Raw genomic sequence first — 25,766 nt, 5'->3', positions numbered from 1 at the left:
TATATATATATATACATATTCTCGCCTCTTCAATATCTATGGATAATACATCATTCATAAGGCACTGGACGACCAGAAAAGATTTATGAACAAAAAGAATGAACAATCTGTGATATGTCAACTATATAACTGTAATACTCATAATATCCGTGGAACACATGAACAAACTAATGCTTAAAATCGAGAGTAAGGAAATGGGGTTCACTATCAATAAGAGTAAGATCAAATTCATGTATGACCGAGTTGGTAATCCCAACACTATTCGGGGCATAGAGATTGTGGATTTCATTGTCCGGAATTGGTAATATGCAAAGATGGAAAATCCCATAAAGCAAAGAATCTCCATGGTCAAAGATGTGATGATGAGGCTTGTAAACATCTGGAGAACCGGAAGACCTCGAGCAGAATGAAAATTCTCCTTGTTCAAGCTCTGATCTTTTCCATATTTTTTTTACAAAGATTTAAATAATCCGAGCAAAGGAGAGACAGAGGATTGACGCGTTTAAAGTGTAACGTTGGAGGCGAATGTTGCAAATTCTATGGACCGCTAGAAGTACCAATACATCCATCCTTTGAGAGTTTGAAATAAAAAGATCTACTATCCATTATATGTTACCAACGCATACTATTCTACTTCGACCATGAAGTTACACAAGCGCGGCAACATTCTTGAAAAATTGGTAATCGTTGGAACGTTGGCAATGTCAAGGAAAAAGAGCATGAGGCTGACAGAAATCGCCAATGGAAATATTTCGTACGTGTTCAAGTAGTTGCATTAAATGGAGGTCACGATTTTCAATCATGAATTAGAACCGACTTGTGTGTGTGTGTGTGTGTGTGTGTGTGTGCGCGTGCGCGCGCGCGCGCGCAAGAGAGAGAGAGAGAGAGAGAGAGAGAGAGAACCGTTTAATAAAAAGATGGTTTTTTCAAACACAAAAATAAAGGGAGAGGAGGATTCCGTTTGGTCACAAAATTATTTTTTACAGCTTCGTTTGCACACAGCACATACGACCGTATTACGCACAGCGCATTGAACACACAATATTGCATACAGCACATTATACACACGATTATATTGTATACACACTGCATTGCACATACAACCGTAATATAGTGTTCTTTTATTTTATGTGAATAATATGACTGCACCTACAGAAAAGATTTCTATATTCAATGCTATTACTCCTCGATCTAGAATAAAATAAAATCGATATAGAGCCAATCGTATTTATTCTTCAAAAAAGAATATTTTCTTCTTAAATGAAAAATTTTTTAATTTGGAATAAAATATTCTTGAATGGATGTGTCAGGCTATTCCATTAATTTTTTTAACAGAAAAATTTAGGTTAGACACAATAAACACATTTAACATTAAACATCGATCTAAAAGAAATCTCTTATTCCATTCTTACGGAAAGAAATCTACAGAATATGTTAGTAATTTTACAGTTTTCGGTAACGAAAAACTGGGCTCGGCCGAGACTCGGACTCAGGATCTCTCGTTTCGTGTCTCTCATCTAGCGCGCTACACCACGAGAGCTTTGCTGCCATAATGTTATAGCATCACGTATATAACATTGGATATAGATATATTTTAAACGTAAGAATATATAAACCTAAATTTATATATGTTATACTCGTCTCAAGACAAGATGTCGATCTTATTTTATTCAAGGGAGTAGAATAAAAATTATTGATTTAATCTCTTAATATAGTTATAATTTTATATTGTAGTTGAGCTGCAATTGAGTACTAAGATTGAGTACGTCAAGAATTTTTTTTTCTCGATATTAAAAATCCTTTCTGAGAGTGCGTGTGTGCAATGTGAAGAGGGTCCCATTAGCGCACATCCTGATAATACACATCCATTCATATTGGCTGGTACTTAGTAGTTTTTATTGCTTACCAATGAGAATATTTTATTTTAAATTGGCCAATTAGCAATATGCAACTATCGGAACTTACTCTGCAATGTTCTGTGTGCAATATGCTGTGGGCAATACGTCATGTTTGTTCATTAATTTATATTACATACGTTTAACTTTCATCAGCCTTTTTATTTAATTTTTCTCAAATTTCAGAATCCTATTAATTTTCTGTTCAAAATAAATTAAATGTTCTTCGAAATTTTCAGGGAAAATAAGTTAAAAAATAACAAAATTAACCATCTTTAAATTTTAAATTAAAGCTTTCTTGTCTCGAGATGCTCGATGTAACAATTTTCTTCAGAAGAATCAATCGAATTAGTGAGGATAAGGAAGGGAGATGGGATGGAGAGGAGGTTCATGCGTCACAACACGCGTGCGTCGCTCTAAAAGCCACGGGTTGCCACCCTAAATGTTGTAACTATTTTCAAGCCGTGGCCTGGCAGAGCGCGACGTTTATATCTGAATACACGAGGGCAAAAGCGGCATTATTTTCGGCTACACGCGATTTAATTTAATCCTGAGTTTCTCGTCCATCCGGAGAAAATCTCGAAGTCAAAAGAGGTACTGTACTCATCCGAAAGCTGCTGATTCAAAAACAAAAACTTAACATTTTCCTACGCGACAAGCGAAATCACTTTCCCATCCTTTTTATCTTAAAGAAAACTGTCAAGAGTTATTTTCATTCGCAACGAATTATTGTAGGTACAGTGAGTGCAAAAAGTATTCGTACAAGGAAATTTTTTATAAGACTTATTTATAGAAAATAAACATTAATTAGCAATGTTATACAATGAATACATTCTGTTCTAACATAAACAAACGAGCTTCGCATGTATTCCTGATTCTAGAATTTTGTTTACTTTTAAGATGATATATTTTCTATAATTAATGCACATCTTTTTGGTTTATATAATTTTGAGAAACGTACAGTCTATTTTATTTTTTATAAATAAATTATTAATTACCCAACAAGAAATGACCGTCGATTAGATGTCGAATTCATGTTGAATTGGTGTTGAAATTATCGTATCTCTCTCGATATCGATACATCAATTTGATGAGTCATTTCTCGCTGAATATAATGTTTATGTTTCTATCTATCTATACCAGCTTGATTTCATCCACTACTGGATATCGGCCTCTATCAATCTTTTCCATTCTACATGGTCTTTGGAAGGAAGGAATTTGGTATTAAAACGTCACGTATGCCATGCGTGTTGGCGAGTGTACATACATATATCCACTGATATATGGGATCTACGTTTTTAACACCGAATCCGAACGGCGATTGCAAAGATACTCTCGGAGGTTTGCCATTGCCTTCCGAGAAATAGCGATCAAATAAAATTTCATATAAAGCTCTAGATATATCAAAGTAGTGCATTCCTTTTATATGAGCCGAAATACCGATAACTTTCCTATTGGCTATTTTGACCGCTATTTCGATTTAGTTGTCCATAGTCCAATAAGCGCTTAGTATTATTGGTATAGGGCAGAGTTGGGCATGTATTTGAAATACTTTTATTTAAACCACACTATTTGCAATACAAGCATATTTTGTATTTTTTATTTTAGCGGATCACATAAAAGTATTACGTATTTTGTATTTAAAATTGAAAGATTGAAAGCTTTTTGTATCTTGTAATTCAAATAATAAGGTTGATTATCAACGTTAGTATTTCCATGAAATACAAAATACAAAATATTTTCATGTACTCTGAACAAACACAAAATCTCATTGTCTTACCAATACTGTTTTTCAAATAAAAGTATTTCAAATACATGCCCATCTCTGGTATAGGGTATGATTAGTAGATAAAAAGTGATGGACCTGTGCGCTACTTTAGTATATCTATAAGAGAAATTAAATTTAATTTCATGTTCTGGGTGGATTTGAATTCTGGATCTTTGGCACAGAGAACAGTCACGTTACGCTCTGCGTCACTATGTTTATATTTACTTTTCAAAAATAAGGTTTTTTAAAAAAATATTTTCCTTGTACGAATATTTTTTGCACTCATTGTATATAAATTACAACATGAAAGATATTCAAAAAACTCTGCAAATTTAATACACGTATGAAGAATGCTTATTTATTAAAAATATATATATAGTTTATATGTTAGATAAAATATATGTGAGTTAAAAAGTATTTACATTAGCATAAAAATTTAACGTATAGAATGTGTCCGAGATTGCACAATGAAAACAGTTATCATGATTAATTCTGATTAATTAATATGTTCGACTATCTATATAATTTATATGTTGTTTATTAAAGTATAACAAGAAATTTAATAATATCACTAAAAATTCGATATGCGTAAAAGGAAGATATATCTTATCTTTTAAAAATATAACTTACGTATAAACATAGTACATGTGAGTACATTTAACATATATGCGTATACAAACATTTTAATAACATTCTTTTAAAAATATAAATCGCAACAATAAAGGAAATTCATACATGTTAATCTTTGTAATTGATTTAGAATGCCACTGTACTACTGCGCATTTTACTGTATTGTTAGTAAATAACATTGCTTTATCGGACATTTTTTCCGATTAAAAGTGTATTTACTCGAAATCGTAACATCGTAGAGAACCAGGAAATGAAGAGTAAACTAGCGTCACGAGCAACTAGGCGTAAATAAGTTTATTATGATGTTAAAACGTACTTTTCCTTGTCGAGCAATGTCGATTATTGTAAACGAATCAATGCCAGTTGTGCAATGAAAAAAGATATTATAATTAATTCTGAATAATTTGTATGTTCGTAAACTAGTTTACCTGTTGTCTATTAAAATCACGAGAAATTTATCAATATCATTTTGATATCCGATTATGATTGATGTTAAAAAAATACGTTATAAAACAAAATGCAAATTGGAATTGATTTAAAAATTATAAAATATCAATAATAAAATTAATAATTGTGAATAAGTAATGAATTGTCTTATAATTTTGATAAATAATATACGATGTTGTTAATAACAACGTAATGAGACATTATTCAATCAATAACACAAAAAAAAAAGAATTTTAAGAAGCTTAATTTTAAGAATATTGAAATGTTTTATTTTTGTCTCCATTTTTTAAATACTTGGAGATGTTTTAAAACTTCTTTAAGTGTTTAAAAAATGAACAAGAATAAAACATTTTAGTATATCTTAAAATTAAACACTTCTTTCTTGAGTGAAGATAAAACGAAAGATTTAATTATTACGAATGCAATAGTAACAAGAATTTGTCTCATCACAATTGTTTGTAATAAAAAGATGACATCATACGAGAACAACAATACAAGGACGATATTATCGGACGATATTAAGCAGAAACTTCAGAGAGATAACATTAATAAGTCTACAAGAATCAAATTCATAGACAGATAATAACGTCAACATTCCCAAGAAACGCGATGATTTCATGACGTAATTAATTCCTGTCTATTATCTTCATTGCATCTATCGCAATGTTACGCTACATTACATAAATAAAATGAGTTTTTCATGTAGGTAATTATTGCTGTTTACCCAAATCTATAATAATTGTAAAGTATCTTCCTTTTCATAAAATTATATCTTTTTAATTTACTTGACTCTACCTTCAATTGAAAATAATTATTGCACGCCAATAAACGAGACGAATTAAATTGAATTTCAATTTGATACTAAAGTAATGCGCGTTTAAAAATTTTATAACTTTAATATTCACGTATGTCTGATACTTTTTATTATAATGAGTATACAGAAACTTGCAGACCGTTGAGAGGTCGCTATCTAAACAGCGAGAGATTATTTTTAGGCTGATTGTTACAGAGCAAATAAACGTATTTAATTAGCGTACAGGTGATAATAAAATATATTCTATCAAATTCATTTAAATAATCCTTATACTAGTTTCAAAAATACAAGGTGTCAAAGTTGAAAAAATTCCGTTTTTCCAAAAAATTTGAAAACCATTCAAGTTATTTTGATGAATAAATTTATAGACGCAGTAAATAAAAATTATCCATCTCGCCTACATATTCTTTTAAAGCAATTAGGTATGTATTTTCTTTCCACCAATTGATTAGTCTCATTATTCTGTTCATAAAAATATTAAGGTACAGTTACCAAAAAATTAATAGTTTACGATATTTCATATTTCATATCGATAGGTATGTATCAAAATAAAGTATAAAATATCTCGTAAACTATTGATTTTTTCATATTTCTGTCTTAATAGTTTTATATAAAGAATAATTAGAGGCATTATATTCTGTAAAAAAAATCATATAAGTCTATTTAATAAAGTAGGAGTGACTATCGTATCTTTTTGACGTCTTCACCTAGAAAAAAACATGATAAAAAAATACATTTCCCTCAAAACCGTTTTCCACTTTTGTGTGAAACATTTTTCATATCTTCCGTTTTCGAGTCATTTTTCGAGTTATTGACTTTACGTGAGCCACCACATATACTGTTATAATGTTATAATCTATTTTCTAAAAATTAACTAACAATAAGTTTGTGATTTGAAGAAATATCAAAATTCCTCAAATAATTTCTTTGTGGATCATTTACAATTAAAAAATATTATAAGTGATATAGCATGTGAAAAAGTAATCTAATCCTAATGTTAATAAGGATAAAAAGATAATATCGAATATTACATTACGCTTGTGTTATCATTTTAAAGATTATATCATAAGTGCTTCTATTACGTCTCCATTGGTAGCAAATAAGTAATAATTATCACTTTTTTATTGCTAGTGAAAAAAAGCACATGAGTATTAATTTCTTTTTACCTTTTTATCATTAAAACTAAAATTCTTTTACTAACTTTATTTTATCCTTTTGCACGTCACTAAATATAATTATCCTTTTTAAAGAAATCACGTAAAAGTCAAAAACAAGGACGCGATCAAAATTCTTCCTACTTCCTTGTAGAGTCAGAGATCCTTAAAACTGTCGACAAAGAATAGACGAAGCGAAATCATGTTTTCCACTGACGTAACAGCGTGATCGTTCGAACGAGCGTTTCATTCTCCATAATTAAACGGTAGGCAAGGTAGAAGTTATCGATGGCAGCGCATTAAAGGTTTCGCGAACAATTCCTGCAACGCTTTTGCAACTCGTCATCGGCGCATGCGGTTGAGAAACCGCGAGCTCACCAATTTTGTAAATCATACGGTACGACATAAATATGAAAGTTACGATAAATGTACACGTGCTGAGGTATAAAACACTTTAATCTCAAGGATAGCAAATAAGAGAGATAAATATCACACTAACACAATTTCATATAAAATAACTTTTTCCAGGAAATGAACATTTTTTACATATTTCTAATTCTCTATGCTAAATATTCTGAATGTAATTGAAATTTTAATTAAAATTTTTTTAAACGGAAAATAAGTTAAAATTACAGAAAAATACTGATATATTGTCTAGATGCGTTAATGGGATCTAATATTTGTTTATTTTCTCCAAAAATCCTTGTTTTTAACTTTGAATTTTTACGATAGGATCTAAAAATTTATACCTTAACCTTGCGATACATTGTCCATATCGTATTTCAGAACAATCGAAGAGATGTACATTTCTGCAGGCGCATCTAAGCTGCTAAAAAATAGCCAGGTAGACAACGCACGCGGTGCATCATCATTGCATACGTAGCGGTTACACGCGTTTCACGTTACAGTGTTGCATATTTAAATTTTAAGTTTCATTACATCCAGTCACGTATGCGAGTCCGAAATATTACACTATCTCGAAGCAATTAGGATCGAGATATTATACTCGTTGGATGATCCCGCAAATTTTACATATATGTACATAATTTATTATATATATAAATATAATATATAATATTTACACACTATGTGTGTGTCACAGTATACAATATAAAATATATATAATAAATATAATAATATAAGATTATAATATAGTAGAAATTATAATATATAATTGATATATGTACATTATACCGCACTGAATATTCCTGGGATTTCCTCCCAGGAATTTCTCTTTGGACCATTAGTTGCTTCAATATTCTTCTAGATGAATCATTAACGTTTATCTTTTTGTGATTATCTATTTGCTTTGTGTAGTATACTTTATGCGAGGTGGAACACCTCAACGTCTCGTGGATGAATAAGGATCACATCTCTCGAGAGGACATTGCCCATATACGATTTGTTGCTAGGTGCTTCGAGGTCAACTGTTATGGTTTCCACCGAGTCGGTTCGAAGATTAGATATCCCGATCTAAATATTCGTATTTTATACGTTACTATTCACGGATTGAGTATATATTCTCTCTCTCTCTCTCTCTCTCTCTCTCTCTCTCTCTCTCTCTCTCTCTCTCTCTCTCTCTTTGCGAGATTATTTAAATAAATAGTAAAATTTTATTTTTCGATTATATTATACAACAGAATTAATAACTTAAAATCTTATTTTTTTATTTCATGTGTGCGTCATTTAACAGAATTATTGTTCAAAAGAGTTAATTGAATATTGAAAAATTAGAATTTTTTCCAATAAACAGCTTTTATGAAGAAAAAGAAAAAAAAACAGTTCCTCGAAATAATCTTATCTAGAAAACGAAGCTGTCGTAATTATATCACACGTCATTACAGCATTGATTACAAATTAATCAAAGAATAAGTTCGAACAGTGTGATTTCAGGCCATTTAATTCAGAGTCACCCTATAGGTGCAGAACAAAGATCTTTATTTTTACGAGAGACGCTTCGCCTCACTTTCATTCGTGCGATCCATTGTTGTCGCAAACATCACTGTTCTAATGTTCAGATGAAATAGATCGGCTTTCCATTGGTTAATTGGCCGTGACAATTGGTAAATCAATTAGAGCCAATTACATGCGTCATATCCTAGCGGAGGTGCGCAAAAGAGTCACGACTGCTGAACGTGAAACCTGAACAACTCCCTGCGGAAGCGCACGTGGTACGCACGTGCACCACGTGCACACCCTCTATTTCCCCCTTCTTCCGCTTTACTATATCGATCCCTGTCATCTTGTTGTAAGTAGTGCTTAATCATCGAATTTGCAAGAAGATGCAGATTAGATGACGATCACTTTACACCCGGTGTCGCTAAGAATATGATGTACGATTAACCACGTAATGGTAAGGGGTGGTTTTTCAGAATGTAACTAGAAAGGTAGAGTCGAATCTGAATCCGGTTTTTCTATTTAATCAATATAAAAAATGGGTAAAATAAGTAAATAAAAACACATGAAATCTTCCTCTATTTATTTATAGATGTGATAAAAGTACCATTAAATAACCATCCAATAAGAACAAGATTGTTTCGTATACGTCTATTAAACGGAAGTGTAGCATGAAACTGATATAAATGTATGGCCTATAGGTTATAATCTTAATAACATTTGTCAAAATCATAGTTTTTTAAGGTTGTTCCTATTATTTTCATTTTTAGTAAGAACCTCCAAACACCTTAAACTTGATACTTGACCAAACACCTTAAACTTGATACTTGACCATAGGACGCATTTATCGTGATCGAGGTGCGTTCTCTCTTGTTTCGCGCATGCACGAGAGAGAACGCACTTGGTCCACAACGTGTGCGTTCTTTTCTACCTGAGTTTTATCCCCAGTCCTCGAATTTCGGAGAGTGCTCAGTCTAGTTATACTGTGTCTATGCACTTGACATACGATGTCAAGATCATGACTGAGCAATATTTGAAAGGTTTTAATCATCAATTAGATATCATAGATAATGCTATAATGCCAGCGGTATTGTAACTTTCAAGCTTTATAATTCAAAAAGTAATAGAAAAATATTTTGTTATAGTTTTGAAAAGTTCTCGAGATAAACTATAAGAATATGTAATGAAAATGGGGGTTTCCATTAAAAAAAATTAATTTGATCTTGACCTAACTTTGGCGGCGCCACTTCAAGTCAAACTGATAAAATCAGTAAAAAGATCTTTTTAAATCCTACAACTTTTGTTTGACACTTTACTGTAAAACTTATATTTTCCGAGATTCAAGAGTTCCGGTACTCTTGAGTACAAAAGTGATAAAAAGAAGATAACAAAAATGTCTAATATCGGGTCATAAGACGTTTTTTTGCGTTTTCCAATTAAAAAAATTAAATTAGTCATTCCTTTTATTTTCTCAAGGAACATCATGGGCGTTTTCCAACAATAAGGGCACAGTATAACACAATAAATTATTTCAGTCTTGTTTAATGTCGACAAATAACAAAAATATAATGATTCAATGTGTATTCGTGCTGGAAAATATCTTATTATAGAAACGCAACTGTAGATTACATCACAGAATTTGATAATAAACTTATAACACGATAATTTTGAGACAAGTGCTAAAACAATTGTATGAATAACAATTTGAATCCGCGAAGGTGACGTTGAAAAGTAGTGTCTTTTCTCAACTATCAGAGACATCAGTGTGACTATCACGTGGCATCCGGGAAGCGCAGCTGGCATTTATTGTTTTCGTCTCGTCTCATCAAGAGTTGAGGTTAAGCGACAATTGAACCGCAGGAGGCAGTTCGCATTAATAGAACGAATGCTCGATATATTGTAGTCCTGGTTAAGGATGTGCGAATATCATTATTGCAATTTTTCACTGTAAAGTTTTACTTTACTTCAATTTTTTACTGCCAAATTCTATTCGAAAATTTGTGTGTGTGTGTGTGTGTGTGTGTGTGTGTTAACAGTTTTTTTTCAAAATTTAATTAATCTCACAAAATTATCTAAAATTTAATTTCATTAAATCATTTTCAATTTATTTCAAAATAAAATCTTTTACCTGTTTCCGAGTTCTCCTTCAAACAAAAAATAGATAGGTCATAATAGCAGTGCTATTAAAATTCCAAAGGAATTCTTGTTTTACATCTATTAACTTTTGTCTGATTGTCATCTGTCCGATTATCCTATTCCAGTAAACAAGTTACACGTAACGTGATATAACGCGTATGTTATATTATGGTTATATTGTTGAGCAAAAAATTACAATTAACACATACGTCACATTTGACTTGGTATTTACTGGGATCAGTTAAAACGTAGTAACACGAAACATTCCGTCTTTCTTAAAAGCGAGGATCTCTTTCGAGGAAGCATAGTTTTTGTTTGTCATTTCCGATAGCAATATCTCAGCTCAACGTAATTTTTGCTTAAACTCGTAATAAGTAATTACTTGAGATGATTTTTACGCCCCAACAGCAAGATAATAAAGCCCAGTCACAGTAATTTTTTTATTGATTGAGAGTCCATATTTATTTTTTATTCTGCCTTACTTTTTAAAAAATATTGAATAAATATTTATGTATACTGACAAAATTCGTTCTTCCAATGAATGTATTCATACATTCAATAAACTAGTTCATTAGATATGTATCATATAAAATTTTATAAAAGTGATAAAATGCATTGTTTCATTAGTTAATAAAGTCTGTATATTAGCTTAATAATTGAATTCGTTATATGTATTAAAGAAAATGTTTTAAAGAGGAACGTTAGGGTAATATTTAATTATTCAATGTACATATTCACTGTTACAATGAATTCTAATAATAGTTTTGTAATTCATATTCATTCTTTTATAAAACCTAAATTATTATGAGAATAAAATTGTTTATTGGACAAATTTTAATAATTTGTTTATTGTATTTACGTTTTTGGTTTCAGGTATACATATAATAATGTCAAAAACTAATAAATTGTAGAAAAATCAATAATATAATAAATAATATACAGTAGTTAATAAGTAGTGACTTTTAATAGTTTTAATTGATATAAAAACACTTCGAATATAATCGTTTACGTATAAAAAAATCTAGGTGATTTCTGAGTTAAGGAAGTTTAGTTTACATATAGGATGCAGCATTTCGTATATTATTTCATGTTCTATAATGTTACTTCGCGCTTCATACATAACAGTATTGCAATCACAGACCTCTTTTTTTCTGTTATTATATTTTATTATTTTCACTAAAATGGAATACTTTATAAAAATAAATAAGATTTAATTTCTCTTTGAAAGAAAAAGAGAAATTGAAAAGAATTTCTATAAATATTATATTACTTGTGTACGACGTATGAATTTAAATAATTAGAAATGTTTGGCAAATCAATTACAAGAGACTATATCGTGTCTTTTTTAAATCATATGCGCCAAAATTATTTACAAGCGTATTAGTTTGTATGGCAAAGTGGCATTATTGAACTCAGTAATTTTTGGCTTTTTCGCTTTTACACCATCTACAGGGTGTCCCAGAATGACCGCCAAATATTTCATGCACAGGTAAAGCGGACTAAACTGATTGTGAGTTAAAAAATCTTCTACCATTTTGCAATTTTCGCAATAGTTAACAAGATATTAATTACTAAAAAAGGTCGGTTTTTAATAACATTTTACTCTAGTACTACTTTACAGAAAAACAGCAAGAATGACAAAAATTGTTTATTTTTTTCTTATATAGTTCTGGGAATTTTTTAGTACCGCATTTCCTCATGTTGGTAAAAATAGTTGCCAATAAGAAAATGCAGTACAAAAAAGTTGATAAAAAAATTCTGAAAAAATTCTTAAAGCTATATGAAAAGAAAAATAATTTTTGTCTCTTGTTGTTTTTATGTAAAGTTGATAGTACTTAAGTAAAAATTATTGAAAACCAATCGGTGATATTTAATAATTGATATCTTGTTAACTATTGTAAAAGTTGCAAAATGGTAGAGGACTTTTGACTCATTGTCAGTTTTATCCGCTCTACCCTTATGCGAGAGTTTTATCGTAACTTATTAAACACCTTGTATATGTATGTACAGGGTGAGTCAATTAAAGTGTAACAAATGTATATTTCAGAAACAAAGCATTTTATAGAACAATGTTTCATACAAAAGTTGTTTAATTCCAGAGGATGCACAAGATAGTTTGATCTTGGGTGGCGTCGCTAAGATCAGATCAAGGTGTGTGTGTTACTTTGAATGTTTTAAATAGAACGTACCCTCCCAATTTTCATTATATATTCTCGTAGCTTACCTCGAGAGCTTTTCAAAACACTATACTGAAATATTTTTTAATTAAGTACTTTTTTAGTTATAAGGCTTTAAAATTACATTATCACTGACGTTAGCATTATCCAAGGTAAAATATTTATATCATAATTCACTGTTACACAGTATTGTTTAATACATATTATTTATCAAGTTTCAAAAATATATTTGTATTGTTTTTAGAATTATAATAATACAGTAGCCAGTTGTTAAATATACATTATCGTATAAGTTTGGAAGCACTTTTAATTTTCTCACAAAAAGTTTGGTATTTCGTTGAAAAAAAGTTTTCAAATATAGAATGAATAATCTTAGTAAGACTTCTGTTGAGATATTATCAAAAATATTGAGACTTTGCCATCCAATCTAGTAACTGCATGAGCAATAACGCTTTCGGATGATTGATTGTCTCGCTTTTTTGACGCGGCGGAATACTGCAGGCGTATAAAAATGTTTTTTTTATTGTATATTAAGATGTGGCTAATTTATATTATTTTATTGATTGTAACAGTTCATTGTTGAATATGGTTCAAACTAGAATCGAAACGTACAGATCATCTTTATATTGTTATTTATGATTTCATAAATTATTTGTATTATTTTGTATTACTCTTTGATTGTAACTTATGCGTTACAATCTCATCATAATATTATCATCGAGGGGGTAACCACTTAATGTAATCGTGGGACAGAATCCTCAAAATCATTATAAAATTTATATAAAATCTCTATGTATAATCCGATAATTATATATGCAACCACGAGAAATCATTGTATAATATTAAATAAAATCGTATATTTTGCTAAATTACTTCGTAGTAGTGAAAAAAATGGTTTGTAATTAGATGAAATCATGTAATCTATGGGACAATATTTCAGCTAGTGGTTACCTCTTTGGTTATCATTTTGACGTCAATGTGATATTGATTGAATACCTATCTCGCATAAGACTAGAATTATCATCTATAAATAATAATGTTTACCTTCTATATTTCCTCACTGAAGACATCATTCTACAGTGTCAATTTTTCGTCATATTGAACTATCTTTTTGACGACATTTCCTCACTGAAGACATCATTCTACAGTGTCAATTTTTCGTCATATTGAACTATCTTTTTGACGCCATGACAACAACGACGGTTTTGATGTCATATTGACATCACTTTGATTGAGTCGTTTTCACTGGGTAAAGACATGCGATGCGCGGCGCGCGGCGCGACCTCTGGTGACTTTGTTGGAGTTCAAGCTTCGCTTTAGAAACCCCTTAACAAATTGTTCGTGATAATGATCTACACTGCGTTACAAACAATAATAATAATTGTCCATCGAAATTGATATTCATTAAGTAAGCCGATAATATATCTGACAATTACCGGATATAGAATAGATATGATCAACAGCGGGCATGGTAAGTCGATAATTCAGTACGAATACGTTATCGATTAAAGAATAAAGTGTTTCCTATTTTATCTACAGTATACTCGCCAGAAGAAGTTAATACTTGAATGTCGCTAGAGGTCGTCCAGATTGTAATTTGATTAAGGGGCTGATTCCGCTGATTCTGTAACTCGTAAGGCCCATCTATAATACACGGAGTAAGAAGTAAGAGTAAGAAATTGACTTGATTCTTTTTCGCACCACTGTAGAGAGTGAGATAGCATATATCTTTTCTCAGTCGCAGGATTTTGTTAAAAAATGGATGACACTTTCTTATGACTAGTCTCTGATTAGAGTATCTGTAAATTTCATTACAGCTCTACATAGATATTACAAGAATACTGCAAACGATTGCCAATTTTTACTCAATCTTGATTCTTACTTTTAATTTTTCGTTGTATTTAATAATAAGTGTAAAAACTAATTAATTATATTAAAAGATCATGTTAAACAATTAATAATTCTGAACGCCCGTTGAACGACAGATTAATTCGGTAAAGCATGACGTTCAAGAAGAGGAAGTAGCTAATAAGAAAACAAATTGGCTGTGTTCAAAAGAAATCTAATCAGTGAGCAGTAGTCAATGATTTTTTAATATAATTTTCTTATACTTAAATTCAGTAAAAAGTTAAAGACAAAACAAAAACTATATTAAAAAATTGCTACAATTTTTCTGCTAAACGCAGCTATTCGCTCAAATAAAAATTATGTTATTATTGTAATATCTAGAGCTTTAATTCTATATGAAGCATGTAAAACGTGTGGTACTTTTGTTATCATAAATTGAAAACAATTCCTTCCATGCATGTGCTGTCGCGTACTAACGCTCATGTACATACGTCAAACACGTATCTTTATGGTTGTTTTAGAGACTCTTCCTTAATTCTAATCAGAGTCTAGATACGAGCTATGTTTTATGGGAACATTCCGTTTTGCGTTTACAGCGCTCGTAAGCATCATTCGTCCTTGTTTAATATATTTGATGGAGAGTAAAAATGAACTGATGCTTCGTACGAGTACAAAAACGGAATGCACCCAATATGGTCTCTAGTAATTTTAACAAAATTATACAAGATAGAAGGACATATTATTTCTTTCTCTTTCTATTTCCGTTGTACTCTCTCTCTCTCTCTCTCTCTCTCTCTCTCTCTCTCTCTCTCTCTCTCTCTCTTTCTCTCAAGAGTTCTTAAAATACCGATCAAAAATAGCTGTTTCATGTCTTGATTCTGATTAGAGATACCCCAATCAAATCGTGCTTTTTTCAAATGTGCACGTTTGACGAGCGTGTTAACGCCCAGCAGTGCATGCATGAAAATCTTTCAAGAATGAAGATTTAATTTTAGAAGTATTACAGCTACAATAAAAAATAATTTCAAACAATTTGAATAAAACTGATTAATATTACTTAAAATTTGTTTCAAAATATAAAAAAAAAATTTGTTCATTGTTTTATAATAAACCAATTTAATGTATTGATTGATTAATTTGATATATGTATATATATATGTATATTCCCCGATATGTACTAGTTTGTTAAAAAAGTTCTAACCCTTTGATTTTTATCATGAATTTGTCATAGAAATATATTTTTTATAGAAACAGTTTTTACATACAGGTTTATTCAGAAACAGCGATATCATTCCTCAAAAATTCAAAATAAAGAGAAACCATCATGTTCAATAATCACCATTCATTCACCACTATTCTGCTAGCTACCAAATTTGGCCACGGTATCATTTCGATTCTTTACACATGCAAAGAATATATGACAAGCTACCTGAATTTGTTCAAGTTTCGAATCATCGTCTTTACAAGAAATGTTTCATTGAACGAAATATACTACAATCAAACGATGGACAATATAATCAGAACCTGTACCGAGTGTGATAGTATCTCGACCCGTCTACAAGACTAATGGTACCGAGACTAAATTTGACAACTAGCAGATTTTATAGCAAATGGTTTTTGTGCATAACAGTCTTAACTTTGAAGAATAATTATCATTGTATTTAAAATAATTTGTGTATAAAAACCATTTCTGTGTATAAAAATCGAAACCTAATTCTCAGAACTTTCTTGACAACCTAAATATTTTGCATATTACAATTTCACATAAAATTATTATAAACTATAATTCTGTCACTTTAAGTTCATTTTTTATATAATAATTATAAAATTATAATCTTAGTGAGACTAAAAAAATGATAATCGTAATTATTAGTACAATTATACATAAGTGCTGCAGAATATTGATATTTAAAAGTTTAGAGACTATAATTATATTTGCATCAATCACTTTCAAAGAAATTCAAAGAAATATACATAAACAACTGTTGTAATTCGAATAATGATTAATTCTTGATTATTAATTCATTTCAAGTTGACATAGACTAGTTTATAAAATGTGCCATTAAACTCTATTATCAATCTAACATATATAAAACGATGAAATACAAGTCATTGATTAAATACAATTGCAAAGTTTCGTTTAATAAACTAAAATTTGATTCTGAAGATCATTTCAGATGTATCAAACATGATAACACAATTCAAGGCGTATTTCTTGTTTTATCCGCAATAAAGCGGTTTCGCTAAAAGTCATTTGTATGGACATAAGTTAAACGTTTCACCGTGTTTATTTATTCATTTCTGACGTCGTAAGTCTACTATGGGCGATAATCTGAAGATAAGTATACAAACAAAACACGAAAATTAATTATACATACAACCTTCGCGCCGCACGCACGCATGCACATTATGTTAATTTTTACAAAAAAGTTATTAATTTAGGATTTGTTCACACACACGCGCGCGCGCGCGCGTACAAAATTATTCCGTGTTATTCCTCTTTTATGGAAATTAAAGATCCGATGTGATTCGTTTAATAGATTAAGTCATTTTTACATAACATCGTCCACATATCTGTCACAATATAAACTTTTCCTTATTTAATGATCTGAGAAACCAGTTCCTATGTGAATTTGATGTGACTTACTCCATTAAGCGACAAAATCCTGATGTATACAGTTGTATACACTGAAAAACAAATATAGTCAATTTTAATAAATATTTAGTTGAATACTGCCAACTAAATATTTATTAAATATAAAGATATATTTATCTGATACAAGAAATGTTAATTTGATTTAACAATCATTTTTTTTACTGAACAAATATTTATTTACTTTAAGTAAATGTTTAGTTGGCAGTATTGAACTAAATATTTATTTAAATTAACTATATTTTTTTTTCAGTGTAGGTATACACGTATGTGTATCAGTCATTACTATGACAGCTGATATGTCGTAAAGCAATACAAACATACACTTAAGATTGATCTATCTTTATTACGTGAGATCGGAACGTTTCGCGTTCGTACATACTTGCGAAAGAAATTACCGTTCCGTCCTGAGCATTAATTAATTACTCACAACTCTCGCGAGTTATAACGATAGAATTGCCCGAGACACATTTCGCGCTGTGTAACAACTTTTATCAAACTAGTTCTTAACAGTCGTGTATATCAATTAATATTTGACTAAGTTAATCGAACTACTAACAATAAGCCGCACTAGCGCGATAAATTAATAACTAATTGCGATTCAATCCACGAACGGATTGCAAACCCGACCGGTCGAGAGAACATCAATTGGTAAATTACGCGCGTTAGTATCTTAGCATCAATTTCACCACTCACTCGAAAACTGGACCAGTCGACCCTGGACCAAATCCTGACAAACATGGGTGAAATGTCTCCTCACAAATTCCCAGTTCTAATGGTCTTAATATCCTTCCGTTAATTCTTTCATCTTCTTTTTTCTCTTTGTCCTTTTTGCGTTTTTGTAATTGAAACAAAGAATGACAAATACCGTATAAATCTAGTATCGGATGATTACTTGAAAAATTATACAGTACTGCTCGATTCGCAACCCGCGGACAATATCGATGCGACATTGACATGGAGAATTAATGTTTGAAGACATGGAAAGTTCAAACGCGTTAAATCCGCATGAAAGAGAAAAAAGAAATTAAAGAACACGGTCCTTAGAAAAAAATCATAAATTACTCACCGGTATCATTCTCGTGCCCTTGGGGCTCATCCCCCACATCCTCGGTGGCTGTGGAAAATGCTGCAACAGATAAGGAAAGAGCAGAGTGAGATCAGCCGTTTTACATATAGGCTGCGTTCAGAAATATCACTCAGGTGTTCCCGTGTATCATCTTATCCTTGTTTAACATTGGATGAATAATAAGGATAAAACGATACACAGGGGCACTCGGGTGATGTTTCCGAACGCAGCCTAGAGAGACGCAGAGGCAGAGAAGATCGAGGGGAAAGTGATTATTAATGCGGGTCGCGTCGTAAAGTTACGTGCCCTCAAGGCGATTGCGACCTTCCACGTTGACGGACGGACATTAAACTATAAGCATTAAGTTGCAGTCAGCCCCGCGATAATTAACCCTTTGACTGGTCGGAGTTATTTATGCGCTGTGACCTCTGACTGGGTCCGGATAGAAAGATGAATGCAAAATTAGGTTTGTTTGCGTATTTGATTCTTATGACAATAAGAATGCTGTAAGATTATGTACAGTATGTCTCCAAATTACCGGATGCTGTCTCAAAGACAGATCTTCTGGTCAATTTAAAGTCGACTTTTCTTAGTGAACATGATGAGATATCAACAATATTCAAGTTATAAGGGATTAAAAGAAATGGATTTTTCGCCAACTAAATTTCTTTGAAAAAAAAATGGATATATGTACTATTTTCACAGAAAGTTAGCGTTAAACATCGAACTCTCACTGCGATATAACAAGAGCGGGATATACAGTGCACACGTGTACCTAGACGCATGTCATTAAATGCGCCCTATTGTTCGTGTTTAACTCAAGTACCGCTCTTGCACCGGAACTGGCCTCATGATAATTGCCGGAACATCGCGGCGTCGTCGCGTGACACAGCGCATGAAAATGATGGATTGCAGACATATTATACTTCGTCGCACGTGCACGTCAGCATCAGATGCGTCAGCGAATTGCACGTTAATCGCTTTAATTAACGAATTCGAACTTTAAATGTGGACATGGCTTACGCACGTGATGGCGTTTACAAATGGAATTATTACGTATAAAATAATGATACTAACAAAATTAATCTGTTTATTATAATGATTCTTTTATTATCCTTTTATTCAGTTGTGATAATATAATTACACAGACACATACAAATTTTTTTATCCGAAAATTCAATTATGGTATTTTTATATGTCTGTGAAACTGACATCCCTAAATGCGAATTTTGACAAAATCTACATCGCATTGTCCATAAAAAAAATTTTATTCACCCTTAGAAAAAAAATTATAAATAAATAAAAAATTGTAGCACCTTCATGTGAATCTTCTTCCAAATTAAAATATATACGGGATTCGATTGTTCACCATGCGTACGCGTTTATTCATGCGTAATTTTCTTTTGTCAATCTTTCAAGAAAAAGTTATAAACAAATTAAACTTAAACAATTCATCACTGTACGCGTAAGAGCGTTTACTTTCTAATTACATACGAGATTCGATTGTCTACTTTATGAGAAGAAAATAAACAATTTTTGTCTCTTGCTGTTTTTCTGTTGATAGTATTTGAATAAAAAATTATCGAAAATCAATATTCAGCAATGTTAGTAATTAATATCTTGTTAACGATTGCGAAAGTTGCAAAATGGTAGAGGACTTTTCTTCTCAGCTTAGTTAATTTCTGCCACCGTGAAAGATTTATCGTTACTTATTAAACACCTGTAGACATAGAATTTTTAACCGATATTTGAATGTTGCTTTTATATTCCGTGAATATTTCGGAATATTCCGGAATGTTTTTTTTTGGGGGAATATGAAAACCTTTTATGAATATTTCAGGAATATCTAGCGTTAGCTGGAATATCATTTGTATAAAAGATTTGATATCAACAACTAGCGCCAAGCTAAATTCTATCAAATTAAAAAGTGTGTAAAACCCAAGTGATATTAGCTTTATCATTTACTTAACTCTAATGATATGTATTATTTGCATAAAAGATTTATTATCAATAACTGGAGCCTCGTTAAATTCTATACCAAATTAACTCTTCGTGGTCACTTGGGGAGTCTGGGGACCCCCAAAAAGTGTGAGGCTTTATATTTATAAAATCTTTTTTTAAAACGGTATTTAAACTGCCATTTATCCGAAGTTTAAAATACCTTTTTTGAACCTTCAACCGCATGTTGTTCCTTAAACATCAACTTTGCGATTTTTTAAAATATGTTAAAATTAAAAACTTTAAAAAGCCATTGCATTTCCATATTCTACAATGTTTAAAGTATGTTCAGTATTTTTTTGTGATTTTAAAGAACAAAAGCTGTAAGTACAATCAATTAAAATATTGGAGTCATTTTGCCCCTCGTGTGACCACGAAGGATTAAATAAAGGGTGTAATCCAAGTGACACAATCTTTAATTTTTATACAATGAAACCTAAGTATATATCTCTGTATTCCTATTAAAGGATCTTTCTATTTCAATCCAAATGGCTTTATTCCTTCTTCAAAAAAATTATTATATCACAATTCATTTAAAAAAATTTTCCATCCAAAGCAGTAGTTATTTAATTCTCCTTCAATACATTATCATAAAATTACGTTACCTTACTCAATTCAAGTATTTTACCAAAAAAAAATTAAAAAGTAAGTGTAAAATAAAAAAAATTCATTTAAATAGAAATACTTTTCATGTAAAAACGCTGCTAGATCTCGATATAATAACATAGTAGTAAAAACATGAATGTAATATCTAGAATAAGAAAAATAACAAACATTCCCAAGAGAGTAAAAGTATGCAAAGTGCATATATATGCGATTGAGTTATACAGTCGTGTAAGCTATGAAAGTTGTGAAAGCTGTTAGGTTTAAGTCTAAGATGAATAAATTTGGATTTGTGAGACATGCGTTATGAAAAAGAAATAAATAGGAAACTTTATTTTTATTTAGTTTAATTATATATTCACAGATTAAATTTATTATTACTTTTAAATTGTAATTACAATATTTTTTATTATTTATTTTATTAATTATTACTATAATACTTAAATTATTTTATAGTCTTTCTTATTCAATCGTTATTATTCAAACTGCTTGTTCCATTTCTTAAAACTTCATCGTAATTTTTACTCATGACACGACATGAACTTAAGATAGCGCGTTCCTCGAACGCACTTCTGATCTCTGGAGTGTAGAAAGTGCAAAGTGTAGAGAATGGCTACGTTCGACATTGACAGTGTTTTTGAATCACAGACTTCTATTACTATATTAAACTGCTAACTCCTCATTTTTCCTTATATAAAAGTGTTGCCTGCGTGCAGTGGACGCACAGAATAAGACCGTCACGTACAGAAAAAAGATGCCAACAAGTCAAATAATCCAGCGTTTCTGCGATTGATTCAAACGTACACTCACAAAAACCGTCCGTGGACACCCTGTTGCTACTTAAAATCTTTTTCCTCTTTAAAGCTTCTGCGCTATGACAACACTGAATCACACGTCGTAAATGAGAAATCACACGTTAAAATTTCTTGCATGGCATTTATAAATAAAAAGAATTTAGGTAAAGCGAAATAATTAGATTGTTTTTAAAAAACAATCTCATTATAAAAATGGGTGAAGACTATCCCCTTATTTCCCTCTTGACTCCTTTTAAGTCAGTACCAGTGGTAGTGGTAAAAGGAACGTGAAATGAAAATAGGTTACACATGAGACCCACTGAGTAAACGCACTTCTCAGTTTTCTCGTGCCTTTTACGACTATTTATTGACTAAGGAGTCAAGAGGGAAATAAGGATAGTCTTCATGAGAGTTAGGGATAGTCTTCGTCCATTTTTATAAGTATTTTGCAACGATCTCATATTTCATTTTATCCAAATTCTCTTTATTTACAAATAGCATGCACGAAATTTTAACATGTTACTTTTCGCTTCTGATGTCATAATCCAATGTTATCACAGCGACTCCATAATGTAACCGTAATATAACACGTGTGTTATATTACAGTTATATTGTTCAGTAGGAAATTATAACTAACAGATACGTTGCATGTAACTTTGTGTTCCCTGGGTTTTTATTTTTATCAAACATAAAAAAATAATTATGCTTTTTTATATAAAAAAAAAAAAGTGGTAAATGTTATGAAGAACCCGCTCATCTCAAATTTTGATAAAAATACACCGAATCGATGCGTTTTCGCGGAAAAATAAAAAATTGACAAGAAAAAAGTGCCGTTCTACCCCGTGAACTGAGATATTAAACATTAAAGTTGACGACTATTGAGGTTAGAAAATCTATCACAGTCACGAAATACTGCGATGCAAACATGCGCTGCGATCACAAATTCGCTTTTAAAAATACAAATTATTTTCTTATATTATTTTTATCTTTTGAAAGCAGTAAATTTGTTTTTAAAGTAGCAAATTTGTGTTTTAGAGCAGAAATGTTGAGTGGAGCTCTTATGGAACTACTAGATAGGTTCTTGTTCCAAGAAATCTAGCACTTCCCAAGCCAACAAATGTTTACGCGACTATTTTTTTTAAATATTTTCCACATTGCCCACAGGATCTCATCGCGACCAGTAGCTGCTTCGGAGTGACCCCCCGTACCAAAGGCTGATCTACCTCGATTGGTATATTCGCCGCTTATCCATCTCTCTCCCCCTCCTCCCCCCCAGGGCAAACTCCAGAGGCATCACTGTCATTACAAGCAAATCCGAATTTCTGTGACAGATGGCATGAATCGCGACCAGGGACTTAACCGGATTAATAAACTGTACCAAATACATTTTAGATATTACTTCAATGTCTTTGGTACAATCCGTTATCGCCGTCACCGCGGGGAGGTGCCCTGGACGCAGAGAAATGGGATAAGAGTAGTGGTACATGGTCATAATAGCGAACTTTGGATAGTTCTAGCATTCAGGAAATCTTTCCTGTAAAGTTGGGTTTATGGAATTTTTGATTCTCTTTTGATACCTTAAAATTTTAGGCATATCTCAAAGTTGGTCATCCGAGGCCCAAATTCCCCTATAAAACTGAGCATAGACCTTTGAGGTTCTTCTTAACATTTACCAAAAATGTTCATAAATTTGTAAAAACTATAAATATTTGTTCACTGAGAAGTTTGTTTTGCATTCAGATATATCATAATGTCATAGTCATCCTACAGTTACATTTACCCATAGTGACCCTAAATTGTAATAAATTGTAATAAAGGTTAATTGAATTTCCATGAAACTTTAATTCGAAATTTAAGTAGAAAATTGTTTTTACTTGCTTATATATTATTTATTATTAATTATATTAGTTATTTAATATTTAAAACTGTGTGTGTGTGTGCAGATATTTAATATTCATTATTCAAGACCATTCCGAGAATCTCTGTGCCTCCTCATCGTCGCATGATAAGGTTGAAGCTACCATCAGTTGCAATACCTTATAGATACGTGAGCCAAACGTGCTGCAAGTAACTAATTATATTATGACGTATACAAATGAAAGGCAGCTGTAACGATGGCTGTGTCCCCCGTCTACTTCCTGCTGTCCACTTCTACTAATACTTTTCCTCGTCCCTCTTCTCTCTCTTTCTCTCTTCTCTTTATTCGCTTTTTTTCTATTCTTCCACAATGTGCGATGCTCTCGGAACGAGCAATGATATTCATCAACGCATGAACGCAACCGAAATCGTGAATGATCGTGAAAATACACTTGACAAACACTCAAATGCTCGAATATTTTCATATGTCTTACTCATACTTGGAAATACATTATTTCATGTTTATTATTGATATCATGAATGTACACTAAGACAAGTCCTTGAAATCTTACGGTATTTACAGTACTTTGCTTTATAGTATTCCCAATTTAATCTTGCTCAAACTTCTCTCTCCTCTTAAAAAAATTTATGGATTTTAGAGAACGTTCGATAACATCTTATATATTGGTTTCGAAATTCTCAAATAATATATTACATGAAAAAATTTTGTATTATATTAAAACAAGAGTATGATGTAATTATTTCATTAATATTATTATTAAATTAATAAAATTATTTTTAATTAGATAGTTATTAATTATGCTATAATATAACATTATTTTACCATGTAGTTTTACTATTTTTCACATATGCATATTTGGCATTTAAATGTTTAAATATTTAAATGTTATGATACCTTGCTATTTATTCATTTAGATATTTATATTTTAAATATAAAAACATTTTTTCGATGCATCTAAAACCCAAACACATTAAACGATTAACCATTTGGATATTTGATTGATGCTTAAGTATAATAGTTGAGTGATTGGCCGATAAAATATTCGATTATTTTCATTCTTTTGGTCGTCAATGAGGTGAACGCCCTGTTGAAATGAATTACTTAATAAATTAAACTTAATAAACTTTGAAATCAGCTATCTCTAGCTCGCGAAGGCAGTGTTAATTCGCTCCACTTTATCGTGACAGCGCGGTGTGTGGTGCGCGCGTTAAAAAAGCCGTTTTGAAGACTTTCTATAACCCCGAGATCGCCTCTCACCGTCTCTCGCATTCGCCTGCGGCGTTGCTTACAGCTCCATTCAAAATCGCAAACAACCTCGCCATCCAGGGGCGCAGATGAAAGTGTTTTATAGAAGTGTCTTAATACATACATTCACGTATAATGAAAATTATGTTTTACATATTAAGGGGAAGTACCTTAAGTCGTCTGTATTACCGACTAAACGCAATAATTTCGTATATATAACAATCACATTTTTCCTCTTTTACAGATTTGAAAATCTTTTTCCAGGATTAAAGTATACGCAATTAATACGTGTTTTTGAGGTAAAGTTTATACCGAGGACGAAAAAAATGATTTAAATTGAAATCTTTACCATTTCCTACTCTAATGTGGCGTCAGAGCTATCATTATTGTCATAAGAACATTTGCTTGATATAAAAGCTTTGCAACCTGTACTTACGAAATTGTGGTCCACAAACGTAGTTTATATGAATATATTAGGTGTTAAACTTAATTTCTGCCGTTTTTTCGTTTCCAAAATTGATTTGTTTCGAAGGGAAGATGAGTGAATACCTTAATCAAAGTAATTTCCTCCATTTTCTACTATCTTTTTCCCATCTCTCTGGCAACAGGGCAATCCCACGACGGTAGAACGCGGTGTCTTTCGAGGCGATCCATTCATCCACCCATTTTTGGACTTCGTTCTGACTGGAGAAGTGTGTCCGTAAGTGCGTGTTGCATCGATCGGAAGAGATGGTAATCCGACGGTGCCAAGTCTGGAGAG

At 31.4% G+C, this 25,766-nt stretch overlaps 1 protein-coding gene across 5 annotated transcripts in view; it reads right to left on the bottom strand.

Annotated features, from left to right (window-relative positions):
* The window catches only part of LOC108767790 (uncharacterized), a 94,769-nt gene that overhangs the window by 29,686 nt on the left and 39,317 nt on the right, over window positions 1-25,766 (bottom strand). For all 5 annotated transcript variants that reach the window (XM_018517834.1, XM_018517835.1, XM_018517836.1 and 2 more), the window contains one exon: window positions 18,488-18,547. In XM_018517834.1, the coding sequence (XP_018373336.1) occupies window positions 18,488-18,547 (60 nt within the window). The remainder of the gene's footprint in view (window positions 1-18,487; window positions 18,548-25,766) is intronic.

This window comes from Trachymyrmex cornetzi, unplaced genomic scaffold (assembly GCF_001594075.2).
Source record: "Trachymyrmex cornetzi isolate Tcor2-1 unplaced genomic scaffold, Tcor1.1 scaffold726, whole genome shotgun sequence".
Taxonomy (NCBI): Eukaryota; Metazoa; Arthropoda; class Insecta; order Hymenoptera; family Formicidae; genus Trachymyrmex; species Trachymyrmex cornetzi.
Note: the sequence above shows the minus strand (reverse complement) of the source record. Positions and strands in the feature narration are given on the sequence as shown.